Below are 13,871 nucleotides of genomic sequence, written 5' to 3'. Positions count from 1 at the left end.
TTCTGCTTCTATCCACTTTTACAGCCTGGTCTTTCACTTGTATCCCACAAGGATCCTACATTCTTGCTAAGCTAGACTGTTTGTATTTCTTGAACATAACATGCCTTATCTTACTCCTGTGTCTTTGTGTATTCTGCTTCCTGTTTCAAAACAACCGCCTTCTCCAATCTCTTCCTGTTGAAACCTTAAATAGATAGACAGCTGCTTTTGAGTAGACTCCAACTCATGGCAACCTTACACACTACAGAACAAAACACTGCGGGGTCCTGCATCATTCCCATGATCACCATTAAGTTAGAATCTATCATTGCGGCTACTGCGCCAACTCATCTCACTGAGGACCTTGCCCTCACTGGTCCTCTACTTCACCAAACCTGACGTCCTCCTCTAGCGCCTGATCCCTCCTGATGATGTCTCCAAAGCAAGCCAGTCAGACATGTTCTGTTGTAGTCTGTAAGGTTTTCATTGGCTGGTATTTGGATGTAGATCACCAGGCCTTTCTTCTTTGTCTTAGTTGGGAGCTCACCTGAAACCTGCCCACCATGAGTGACACTGTTGGTATATGAAATACCAGGGTTATAGCTCCCAGCATCATAGCAACACATAAGCCACTATAGTACGACCAACTGACAGATGGGTGGTAGGTCAAAATTTATTTATTTTTTAAGGTCTAACTTAAATACGTCTTCCTTTATGACCCCTTTCCTGATATCTTCAAAAGGGTTTGCTATTTGAATTTCTTGAAAGCCATGTTTGTACCCCCTCATGTTATACATTTTCTGTAGCTTATAACCGCCCATCACTCACAGGTCGAAGGCCTTTACATTTTTTGTAAATTATATCAGGGCATCTTGTAAACAGCAAACACTCAAAATTTAGGCGCTAAATGAATTAAATCCCCAAGCTAACAGGGCTACAAAAACAAACAAAAAAAAGTTATTTTGCTATGATCTTGACCCTGATCATAGAGGTCAGAGCAAAGAGCCCCAATTCAAATATGTTTTAATTAATCAATACAAAAAACAAAAACAAAAAACCTGCTGCCACTGAGTCAATTCTGACCCACAGTGATGCTACAGGACGGAGTACAACTGCCCATAGGGTTTCCAAGAGTGGCTGGTGGATTCAAACTGCTGACCTTCTTAGGTTAGCAGCTAAGCTCTTACCCGCTGCGCCACCAGGGTTCCAATTAATCAATAGACAATCAGCAAACACACTAAGGAAAGAAATTCTGCATTTTGAGAAAAGAAAATCAAGAGCTGAAAAATACAGAGAAATGGGTATAAAAAATAAATTCAGGCAGCTGCCCTGTACCTTCAGGGTATCAGTACCATGAGGCTTCTGAGTTACTATTCATTCCTCCACTTAGAGGCACAGATACAGCTCAAGGTCACGGTGGTCTAACCTTCAGTTTTCTTGCACTGGCAGAGCAGAATACCAGCAGGGAAGGCTCAGGCAGGGGTAGATGATTCTACGAGGGTGGGAAGGAAGGATGAGAGAGGGGAACAAGAATGAGGATGGCAGGGAATGTTGGGCAGAAACAGGGACAGAGAGCAACAGAAAAACTTAATGACGTAGCGGAATGTGACCATGGAGCGGTGACAATGTCCACAAAACCAGAGAGACAGTCACAAACAGGAATACTGGTCTTGGTTTGACAAGCATGGATGGAAGGTTCTCATCAGACAGGCCTAAGTGCTGGGCTGAAAAATACCACGGGGTGTACGTGCTATTTGTCAGGTAAATTTGCAGTTGCAAATATTTGGTCATGCTGAAACTAGCAATCGACTAAGTTCTGATGATACAGTTCAGTTTCCTTGTATTTCAGGTTCTAAAGATAGTGCAAATAAGCCTTGGGCAGGTTCACATTATCAGAAGGGCTTGCCTTTAAGGATCAGCAACAGCTTCCTTTCTTTGCTGAACTGTTAGTCTCTAACTGTGGCCAAATCTTTGCCATGTGATTTGCCCCCCAATTCTTGCTGTCTTCTGGTGTGTTCTTCCACATCCAACCCAACTGAGCTCAGGCCCTCCTCTTTAGATCACTATTTTTTTCTTCTCATTCTTTCTTTTTTTTAGTGTGCTAACAAATTGCTAACAAAACATTCGCCATTTCAACAATCTTCGCATGTACAGTTCAGTGGAGAATATTATTTTTTAAAGACTGGATAATTTTTTGTCCCTGAGTTATAACAATGAAGGGGCAGAATTCTGCATTTCTTAAGTGGATTAAAACTTACAAAGCAAGAAGCCACAAAAGCTGGTGATTAAGTTCTCCTGGATTTTAGGACTAGGGCTTGTGTTGGAGGAGGTAGAAAATAATGGTTATACATGACGATTCTGGAGTCAGACAAAATGGGTTCAAGCCTATCTGTCACTTTCTAGCTATGTAACCAAAAGCAAGTCATTTTACTTCTCCAAATTTCATTTTCTTCTCATGGGAAAAGGTGATAATAGAGATGATACTATCGACCTCACAGAACGAAATGTACACTGTAAAGTTCCCAAGAAATGGCAGCTGTCATTACCATTCCCCAAGTGTGAAAATCAGACTATGAAGTCCAGCTCCCATGGACTTGCACGGAGGACTCCCATGTCCCCCATCCAACAGGCACCTTTGGGTGCCTATCCCAGGTACCCTATATGCAGAAGGCATGCATTCATGCCATGTTTAACATTTGGCCTCTGGAACTAGCATGGCTGGAAAGGTGACTGATGGGGAAAAAAATAAATAAACCATGAGGACTCAGAAAGGTAGGAGACAGTGGTTTTGCCTTAATTTCCCTTTTCTTCTGGCGTCATTCATCATTCCAAGAAGTATGCGTGTTAAGGCCCATCCACCTCAGAGCATATTCATTATGTAGCCAGCTCTGCTGGGCACTGAACTTCCAGAAAGGAAGGGAAGCTGATGGCCAACCACCACTGACCACTGTGCACGCTCTGCCAGGGAAGACAAGATCGGAGGATGACAGCAGAAGGAGAAAGATGTCTGGGGAGCAAGAGCTTCTCTCTACCTGGCTGAAGAAGAGAGAAATTTTCTAAGACAAATAGTCCTCCAAATGAATTGTGGTTTTCCTGATAGAGTGAAAGCAAGTGCTGAAGGAAAGATATTTCTGCATTTCTTTCTCTGATCATACTGAGACAGGGAAGAGATCAGTCTGGCTGAATTAAATAAAGGCTACATTTCAAGTCCCTGTGTGCTTGACCAGCTATAATTAGTCTCTGAATCTAAACCTAAGTACACACCACCATATAACTTTTGTTCCTGGCACCCAAAAACTACTTATAATTAACAAACGAAGTGCTTAGACAAGATAAGGGGCTACATTTCAAGGCCCTGTGTGCTTGACCAGCTACAAAATTACGGATAATCTTCCTGAGTTGTTTTTTCAAGGCCTCACCAGGTACAGAGCGTGTGTAGTAAAGTGTAGAAGGCCTATGGATGACCTTCCACATGAGACGAACATGAACAGGGACCCCCTTCCGGGGCTTGAACCAAGATCCAAAGGCACCATGCATGCACAACATCCCAGAATAAATCTTGTTCGACATCCCGGCAGCCTTTGTGACAGACTCCATCTTGGTTCCAGCAGCCTCCGCGAGGAAGTCCATCTCAAATTCTAACTGCCTGTGCATGTGATTTCCATAATCCCTCCCCTTCTCCTGGAAATCTCTACCCATCTAATGAATAAAGATAATGCTTTTTTCCCACCTAAGAACTCTTATAAGCCCTAGGAAATCCTTTGTCCAGTTGAGAGACTGGAAGCTAGCGTAGGTGGAAACCCCTCTCCCTCTCTCCCTCGCAAGCCTTTTACTCTGTCCCTAACAAACCTTTGTTCATGTGGAATCTCTGAGCCTCTCCTGGTCATTCGTGGTCAGAAGAAGGTAAGAACCTAAGCAGGGCTTAGTCCAGAGCTGGGAAGCCCTACCCTGTAACAATATGTCTGGAAGAAGTCCTACTTCAGGATGTTTCCTCCAGAATTTTTCCGGGTCAGTAACAACTATCACTCTCTACTAACCCTTCATGGTGTCTCTCTCACTGTCCTATTTTTCTTTCAAAAGAGTCAATAAAAAAAAAACATTGAGAACATGCTAAAAGCGTTAAGTCTCACTTTACAAAACCAGTTGCCATTGAGTTGATTGTTATTCACAGTGGCCCCATGTATGTGGAACTACGCTCCACAGGGTTTTCAATGGCTGGTTTTTCAGAAATAGATTACCAGGCCTTTCTTCTGAGGTGCCTCTGGAACTTTTGGTTAGCAGCTGAGCACATTAACTATTGGTTAGCAGCTGAGCACATTAACTATTTTTACCAACCAGGGACTCTACCACTTGCCATTGAGTAGACTCCGACACATGAAGACCCCAGTTCTAGAATTCTTAGTTTACTAATTCTTTCTGATATGGCCCAGGTGTCTCTGGAGTAATTAGTAACAGAACAGGGTTACTGCAGCTGTCTCATGGTGATGCTGACTCATGACTGATTGCTCACTTACAAAAATTAAGCCAGTCTAAGTTTAAACCCTAAAGGATACTTCTAGACTCGTAGCCTACAGACATCTCTACCTGTCCGGTCTTTATCATGTTTAAGAGGTACACTATGGTAAGGATATTAGACTTATATATTTTTATCTATTGACCCAGGCTATGTGGGCATGCTGTTAACCAAAAGGTTGGCAGTTCGAATCCACCAGGTGCTCCTTGGAAACGCTATGGGGCAGTTCTACTCTGTCCTGTAGGGTCACTATGAGTCAGAATTGACTCGATGGCAATGGTGGGGGGTGGTGTGGACATGAGGTTCACCGATAATGGCCTACTCTCCTTGGGAAAGGGCCAGTGAAGACACATAGATTGGGCTAATTAAGGTATCTTTAGTCCCTGATTATATCAAAAAAGTCAGGTGGATACCAGGCTACCCAAGCTCCAGGGTTCACAGCTAAAGCTCAAGTTGCCTCCATTAATTAGATAATTAAGATAAATTAGTGGGTGCTGTTAGTTAAGAAATTCTGTCAATTCTCCTTTTAGAATGTCTTATCCACTGGCCCATACTCTCTCTTCCAAGACACTGCTATGGCCAGAGGTGGGTGAAGTCATACTGGAATGACTGGAACAGCCTTGTAAGTAGTCTCTCTGACTCAAAAACAGTTCAATTTAACTCTAGAGGGGGCTGTGGCATACAGTGCGTAGGGCCGGCCCCCGATTTAACTCTAGAGGGGGCTGGGGCATACAGTGCGTACGGCCGGCCCCCGTGGCTTCCCTGACAGACCTCTGGTCTTCTCCTCTTTCTGCTCATCCTACACGATGACACAGGAAGAGATTTTAAAGGCTAGGCTTCATCATATGATTCCCCTGCTCAAAAACTTTCCAAGGCTTTGCACTGCCTAGGGAATAAAATCTAAATCCTCATACGCCCCACCTAGTCAACCCACTCTCTGAGGACATCCCGAAAAGAGCCCTCCACCCCAGCTCAGCCACCTCCTCACTGACCCAAACCATGCCATCCTCATCATCCCCTCTAAGCCTCTGTCCAGATATTCTTTCCTGGAATGCCCTTGCCTTGTTTCTTGATAAGCGCCATTCACACTTTAGGGACCGCTCATGTTCAGCCTTCTCCAGTAACTTCTATCAGACTGCATTAACTACAAGTGCTATTCTGTACAGTATTTCTCTTGGCACTAGATTATTTATACATATATATATTTTATAAAACTCATATATTGTGTCCCTTTTGATATCTGGAAACTCTGGTGGTGTAATGGTTAAATGCTATCGCTGCTAACCAAAAGGCTGGCAGTTCGAATCCACCAGGCACTCCTGGGAAACTCTACAGGGCAGTTCTACTCTGTTCTATAGGGCTGCTGTGAGTTGGAATCGACTCGACGGCAAAGCGTTTGGTTGGTTTTCTTTGATACCTAGCACAGTATTCAGCCTATCAAAACCAAAAAAACCAAACCAGTTGCCGTCGGCTCTGACTCACGGTGACCCCATGTGTGCAAAGTAGACCTGCTCCACAGGGTTTTCAAAGCTGTGACCTTTTGGAAGCAGATTGGCAAGCCTTTCTTCTCACGTGTCTCTAGGCGAGTTTGAACTGGCAACCTTTTGGTTAACAGTCAAGCACTTAACTGTTGGTGCCACCCAGAGACCCCTTCCGCCTGCAGATGTATTGAATAAATGCATATTGCTTGTGGAGGTGTATTTTGCAATATTTAATCTTTCTCAAGAGAAAACTGGCATCGAATCCTTACAAAGAACACACGCTTTGACTCAATAAATTAGGGAAATACTTCAGGAATCAATTAGGGGAAAACGAGAGATCCTTATAAAGATATATATACATGGATGTTTGCAGCTCTGTTTTTTACCATAGAGAATACAGACAAACCCTACGGGATCAATCAGGTAACTCTGGATCTGTACCAAGCAGCTAATAAAATCACGTTGTGGAATATTTACTGACGGGAGAATTAGTTCACCAGATACCACTAAGTGCAAAAAGCTGGTGATAAGACAATATGTAGAGCAATATTAATTTTTTATGACATAGATACAGATGGATGGAGGGATGGACGGATGCGTGGATGGGTGGTGGGTGGAGAGTGGGGAGACAGATAGTATCTCTTCCCAATGCTTTTCTCCCTTTGCGCTGTTCTATGAATTTAAATTTTGGGAACTGAACTAAAATGTTATCAATGTGTTGAATAGTTCCTTTAAATGGAAATTTGCTCTTTGAAATCACAAAGTCGGACTAGGGTGGATGTATTTATTAATAGCTGGACACTACCCTAGGTCTAAACTGGATTCTAACAAAATTCAGCCCACATGAGAGACATCCTGCATTATGGAAAGAAGATTCAGTGAACTGGGAGGAGCTGGGAAACAGGGTTTCATCTTGGTTTTGCTGCAAAATTCCTGCCAGCCTTGGAAAAGACACTTTTCCTGAACCTCAGTTTTTCTATCTACAGAACAGGTGAATATTCTTCCCTACCTTCACCCTCATTACACCTTACAAAACTGTTAGAGAGATCAATCATATCCTGCTTGTAAAAATACCAAAGAGTGTAAAAAGGCAGTTGCCCAGTTTCAGGTGGGATTACTTTACTGAGGTTGGAGAAACAATGCTCAGAAAGATGTTTAAACCTTACATCACACAGTGGTATCTGATTCACCTGCTAGTAAACAGCTAAATGGAATTCCACTGCGTGCCAAATTCAGTAATTGTGGGTCTATTCACTAAGTAACACTTTAAAAAAAAAAATAAGAGTAAAAAAATCATTTTAGGTCAATGTTCCTGAGTTTATTCTTTTAAAAACATATTTCCCACAATACTTCACAGATACCTGTTTTTTGCTTTTTTTTTTAAAGAACAAGTAGCACCCAAATGAATTTTAACTGAAGAAACATACTGGCTTTCGATCAATAAAGACAAAATACGTAAGTAAAAGCCTTGACAAACTCATTTTGAAGGATACAAGGTGCTACTCTTTATCTTTGCAAAGATTTTGAAGTTAAATCAAACTCACTTAGGTTGGCATATAACGTTCAGTTAGTCACAGAAATACAGATGCACATATTTACAAATACACACAACTGAAGGCTCTTAGCAGAGGACTGCTAAGTGTATATCGAGTGCTTCTAAAATGACACAAACCACAGAAACCCAGATCACAAATGTGTGTACCAAGATTCACAAGGAGACACCCCGACACCCGAGAGAGCGACCTCCCAAGAGAGGCACACTCAGATCAAAAGCTGAAAAGGCAAGCATCATCCCTTGAAGGGAAGGAGGGGCCCCACGTCCTCAGAGCTGTGACTCACCTGTTAAGTGGTTGGTAATCCTGGCAATGGGTTTGGGAGGCAGGGCGGGGGGTTGCTTGAGAAGGGAGAGCTGCTTCACTGGGGTCTCCTCATGGTCTCCAGAGAAAGCAGCAGGTTTTTTGGGGGGCAGTAGCAGGACTGGTTTGGCTGAAGGATCTTGGGACAGGAGGGCTCCAGACTCACCGGCAGAGGGACTCTCTTCAGACACTGAGGGCACAACCACATGACACACAGGAGACATTACACAAACAGCAGTGTGGCTGCCAGCCTGGCCAGGAAGGGAGCACAGGACAGGGATGCTGGCAGGCAATGCCGCTGGGGCGCCTACCACTCCACGTGCTCACAGACGTGTCAAAGGTAGAGTGGACACCAGAAATCCAATAGAGACAGAGGGGGGTGGAGCGACATGGGGAGGCAAAGGGAAAGAAATGGGAGGAGGGAAAAGACAGAGAGAAGACAGAAAAAGGACATTTGCTCAAAACCATCACAATGTCAAGCTTGGCGTTTGTAATGCACACATTCTTTGATGCTGTAAAACGTGACTTATGACCCAGCAACGATCAACAAGATGCAAATGTAGTAGATCAAGGATGGAGAGCCAGCCCCCTCTAAGCCGAACCAGAACCAGATGCTGGCACCTTTGTCTGGGCCGGCCTGCCCTTTCCCAGGGAGGGAGAGAGAGTGGATTTGGGGGTTGGAGTTTGCCCATTGGGTCTTGCTCTCTGTGGTTCTAGAACACCAGGTAATGATGACTGTCCAGAAGGCTAGCACTCAGCTGCATGCCACACGCCTCTGATGGCTGCTCCTCCTGGTTCAACAGCCCTCAGCACTCGGCAGCAGTCTCTTGGTCAGTAATCTTCCCTCCCAGCTCCTATGAACTTTGAAAAGGCGAAAGGTGTTTCAAACCAACACCTTTCATGTCACCCTTTCCTCTTGCCTCTTGCTCCCCACAATTGTGGTTTGCTTGTCTTCATTCTCCCCATTTCTCTTTGCTCTGCATTGAGCCCGACTTTTTCTTTCCCCATAGGGCACCCCTGGTGGCTTCAGTAAGAGACGTCACAGGGAGGTGGCACACACCTCACTACTGTGCTCCAGCCTGGGCCGATGACAGAGTGAAGCCCTGTGACTTCACTGGCATGACAGATTTCACTATAACAGGCAAATCCATCTCTTTGCAATGTCACGAGAAAGGTTGGATAAAACAAAACAAAACAAAAAACAATTCACTGCTTTAGCTGGAAAAAATCCCCTGGGGGAGAAAAACGTAACTCAATTGCACAGGCTCCTCCTTTTTATCACTGCTGCAATAAGAATGCCTGTAGGTGACTCCTCCCTCCCCGGCTCTCTCCTTCCTTCCTAATCTAGGTAGCAGTGCTCCTGGCAGCCTCAAAGCCTGGGTAATCGTCCTCATGAGCACTCAATTCTCCCCCTGTCTCAAGGGGCACTATTATTATCAGTGTTTGACACCCTGATGGAGCAATGACTCACCGCGTCCCAAAGCGCAGCCTTGGAATTAACTTGTGACACACCATCTCTCCTTTCCTCCTATGGGAGCTCCTGCTGACGTGGATTTTGTGCACAGTTGGGGAAAGGAGATGCCTTCTCTACCCAAGAGGTCCCTTCCCCAGACCCATCTCCTCACAGCACCTACCAACTCCTCACTGGCTGCAGGGAGGGACCCGTCTTCTGGCTAACGAGGACCACCCTACAAACCTGACAGAATGCGTGTTGGCCACTCAGACGACTTTGGACCAGTCAGGTGACATCAGCAATCATCTATAGGTAGAATACAACTTAGCCAGTAATTACTACTGGTAATTAGTGGGGTGAGGATTAAGGGGCCTGCCCGGGGCCTTTCTAACAGATGAATCAGACAGGTACCATACAGAAGCTCAAGATTATTTAGCTCTATCTTAACCAAAATGAGTGTTAGAAAATAAAAGAAATGGTGTTTTAAATCAATATTACAAACAAGGCACATCTTTAAAGAGATTAAGGTTATTAAAAGAAAAAAACCCGTATGTACAATAAATGTAAATATCCTCCATATGCAGAGGGGAAATTGATGCTAAAATAAAAGAATGCGGTTGTTGAGAATTATAAAAATACACACATCCTCCTTATGTTTTGTACTCAGTATATTCTGACTGGTCAATTTCATCTGCACTTCTAGGTCCTTATGCTCAGGATGGTCCAAAATAGAACCCCAAGTCCAGCCAGATGGAAGGTCCCCGATGGCGCAGTCTGGGGACCCACTTGACTCTGTGGGGGCATTACCTGTCCCGTCCATGATGTCTGAAGGTTGGAGCACCTCATATGAGCAGGGATCCCTGGGCATGGGGACTGGCTCCATTTCGGACAGCGCAGGCAGAGACAGCTGGCTGGAGCTCAGGGACTGCCCGTTTTCCAGGGAGTCGTCTTCAGTGGATATGGAGAGCTCCCCATCTGTCAGGGACAAGGAGATTGCTGAGTTAGACCATGACTGCCCACCAGGAAAAGCAGCCCCATCCAGCCTGCAGACCGAGGGCAGACACTTTTGAGCAATCTTTATCAAGGTCAGTATCTGAGGTCTACATTGTGGTCTTACGCTTTTAATGACATTTATTTTATCTGTAGAGATGGGGCGGGGCATGTAACCACCAGCTATTTTCCTGCTTTCTCTTGACCCGTCTAACCACAGTCTACCACGTTTTGTATGCACTTTTTAAAACAAAGATGAATTAAGACTAATTTTTCTTTATAATTTTTGAAAACTTGGAAAAACTGAGCAGGTCTCAGAGACCGGAAAACCAGATCAAGAATTCTTACTTTAGGGCTTCATGTCACTCAACATCACCAAAAACCCAGGAAAAACTCCAAGAGCCTAGGAAAAAAAAAAAACTTCATCCTGTCCTCTGTTTATGGCGTCCCTGGGTGGTGCAAATGGCAACAGGCTCAGCTGCTAACCAAAAGGTTGGAGGGAGGTTTGAGTCTACACAGAGGAGCCTCAGAAGAAGGGCCTGGCGATCTACATCTGAAAGGTGACAACCATTGAAAACCCTGTGGAACGCTGTTTTACTCTGACACATATGGGGTCGCCATGAGTCAGAACCGACTCAACAGCAACTGGTTTGGTTTTTGGTGCTCTGGCACTGGGTTTGTTTATGTCCACCTGAGCCCGATTTCTCTAGGTGGATAAGCTGTGGGAAGGCTCTAAGCTCCAACGTGCAGCAGCCCAAGGCTGGCTTGGAAGTAAGGATTCTCAGCAATGACCACGAATCACACTGCGTGTGCAGGCTTTGATCTTGCTTACAACTCAGGGAAACCTGGGACAGCTAGTTAATAGCATGGCGGAGGATCAAAGGCTTCTCTACAATGGCTGTTTGTTAAATCAAATTCCTCCAGTATGATTTAACCCTAGCTCAGGGAAGTCCTAGATAATAAGACATTAAAGTCAAATTAATTTTTAAAGAGGACTGAAAGCTGTTCAGATAAGATAAATAAACACCCAGATGAAAAACTCTACGTTACGCCTAGTCAGAAACACAGAAAGCAGCGGCAAAGCAACTGCCTTACTCAAAACCTGAAGACGACAACTTACTTGTGGAAATAAAGCAGTGAAATGACACCAACGTTAGTCTTGGATAAATAATTGTTTACTTTCACTCTGCACTCCCATGGTTTTGATTTTATACATCAATGATATACGGAAGCAAGAAGTCCTCCACCTCCTCCCTATTAGTCCTCCCTTTCCCGTTAGAATTTGTGAAATGTATGTTCAACAGAACCAGTTAACCAGCTGCTATTGAGTTGATTCCCACTCGTGTGTCAGAGTAGAACTGTGCTCCACAGGGTTTTCAATGGGTGATTTTTTCAGAAGTAGATCACCAGGCCTTTCTTCTGAGGTGCCTCTGGGTAGACTAGAACCTCCAACTTTTCAGTTAGCAGTCAAGTGCACTAACCGTCTGTACCACCCAGGGTCTCCCGAGGTTCAACACAGTAACCTACCAACCGACAGGCTTTAGACAGCATATGGTTCAAGGAAATATATTTGACCTAAATCTTCTATAAACATGGAAAAAATATATATAATAAACGCAATAAAACCACCTGAAGCAGACAATATAAAGCATTGGCACTTGAGGATTTTGTTTTTTTTTTCCTTTCCCCCAAATGGTAGTAGTGGTAAGTTATTATCATTATGATGAACAATATTATTATTAAACCCATTGCCATAATATTATTAGTCCTCATTAATAAGAGCACAGGAGTGAGCAGACTCTAAGGCCACTGCTATGGAAATCGCACGGCTGAGCTGGGAGCTTTCAGGTCGGGAAGGGCTGTGATGTGGTGCTAAGGTACAACCATCTCACGCCGGATGGTCCCTAGTCCTCTGAACACGCTTTCATTTAGCACGTTCACACTGACTCCGGGGGAAGGAGCTTTGCCTGACGTTCCCAGTTGGTAGAATAAGGACGCAGCAGCTGTTCAGTTTTGTACTTCTCTAGGAAACCAACTTTGATTCTTGATGTCTGAGTATAATAAAAATACTGGACAAGACAACTGAGGAGGAGACGGTCTCGGTGCTACTGCCACGTTCCGCCTCTTTAGGGCAAAGATGCAATTGAATGGTTTGTTACCGGATGTTCTATCAATTAGAAGTGCCACAGAAGCAACATCAGAGAAAAAACAAAACAAAAACAATTGCAGTGGATTACTTTAGACTCCATGAATCTTGGTTTTAGCACGAGAGGCAGTAACAGAGAAGCAGTATTACTCACTCGTCTTTTTAAAATTTATTGATTTTGTTGTTGTTGAGAAAATACACGGCAAAATATACACCAATTCAACCATTTCTACCTGTGCAATTCATTGATTACATTCTTCGAATTGCACTCACTCCTCTTCAGTCTCAAAAGTTTCCCTCCCTATGGATTAAAAGTACCTTTGCTAACTCACAAAGGCCCAAACCACCTCAGAAAGAAAATAAACCTGGGAATTTCACTGTCATAACTTCTAACTATGAATCTCCCATTGAAAAAGTAAAAAAGGGAGAAAAAAGAATAAGACACTGATCATATCACTACCTGAACAGAAACAATTTCTTTCTCTGCACATATTTTTACATAGTTCTACTATGGAAACTCTGGGGGCATAGTGGTTAAGAGCGATGGCTGCTAACTAAAAGGACAGCAGTTCAAATGCACCAGATGCTCCTTGGAAACTCTATGGGGCAGTTCTACCCTGTCCTATAGGGACGCTATGAGTTGGAATCGACTCGACAGCAGTGGGTTTGGTTTGGTGTTTTTGGTAATCCTACTATGAAACCCTGGTGGTGTAGTGGTTAAGAGTTTGGCTGCTAACCAAAAGGTCGGCAGTTCGAATCTACCAGGCACTCCTTGGGAACTCTATGGAGCAGTTCTACTATCCCCTATACGGTCACTATGAGTCAGAATTGACTCGAGAGCAACGGGTTTGGTTTTTTTTGTTGTTGTTGTTTAATTCTCCCATGTACCAAATTTTGTGTCTTGCTGTTTTTTTACTTTTCATGTTCAGCAATATAGTTTTTGTAACTATCATCTTAATGACCAAACTGGATGGATATACAGACAGTAATTTATCAATCTCTCTAAGGTTGGTCATGAAATTAATTTCCAATGTTTTATGCTATTATGAAAAAATTATGATCATCTTCCTGTATAAAGCTTTTTCTGCAATTACGTTTTTCCTCCTTTAGAATAAAAAGTACATTCCAATAAATGCGGTGTATGTATATTAATATTTTAATGTCTAGTAATGTATATCTGGATTTTGTGAAATTGTCTTCCTAAAGGGTTTTTCTTTTAACACTGTCTGTTACCAGCAATGCACAGTCCATGCAAATGGCTGTTGGCCATTTCTTCAGCATTACCATCAGCATTGACAAGTCCGTACATCCATCCATCCGTCTGTCTGTCCGTCCGTCCGTCTGTCCATCCATCCATCCCCACATCCGTATGTATATACATATGTAGTAAAATAAAATAGTTCAATAGGCATGACAATTTCATTATTAATATCATTTATGACCAAGAGGGTTG

General features: G+C 43.6%; 1 protein-coding gene across 1 annotated transcript in view; it reads right to left on the bottom strand.

Moving 5' to 3' along the window:
* Window positions 1–13,871, bottom strand: part of PHACTR1 (phosphatase and actin regulator 1) — a 273,928-nt gene that overhangs the window by 106,963 nt on the left and 153,094 nt on the right. Inside the window, exons 3-4 of the mRNA XM_023555811.2 lie at window positions 10,090–10,257; window positions 7,813–8,019 (exon numbers count right to left, since the gene is read on the bottom strand). Of these exons, the coding sequence (XP_023411579.2) occupies window positions 7,813–8,019; window positions 10,090–10,257 (375 nt within the window). The remainder of the gene's footprint in view (window positions 1–7,812; window positions 8,020–10,089; window positions 10,258–13,871) is intronic.

The sequence above is a fragment of the Loxodonta africana genome, chromosome 1 (genome assembly GCF_030014295.1).
Source record: "Loxodonta africana isolate mLoxAfr1 chromosome 1, mLoxAfr1.hap2, whole genome shotgun sequence".
In the NCBI taxonomy this organism is placed as follows: Eukaryota; Metazoa; Chordata; class Mammalia; order Proboscidea; family Elephantidae; genus Loxodonta; species Loxodonta africana.
This window is presented reverse-complemented; position numbering and strand designations above follow the sequence as displayed.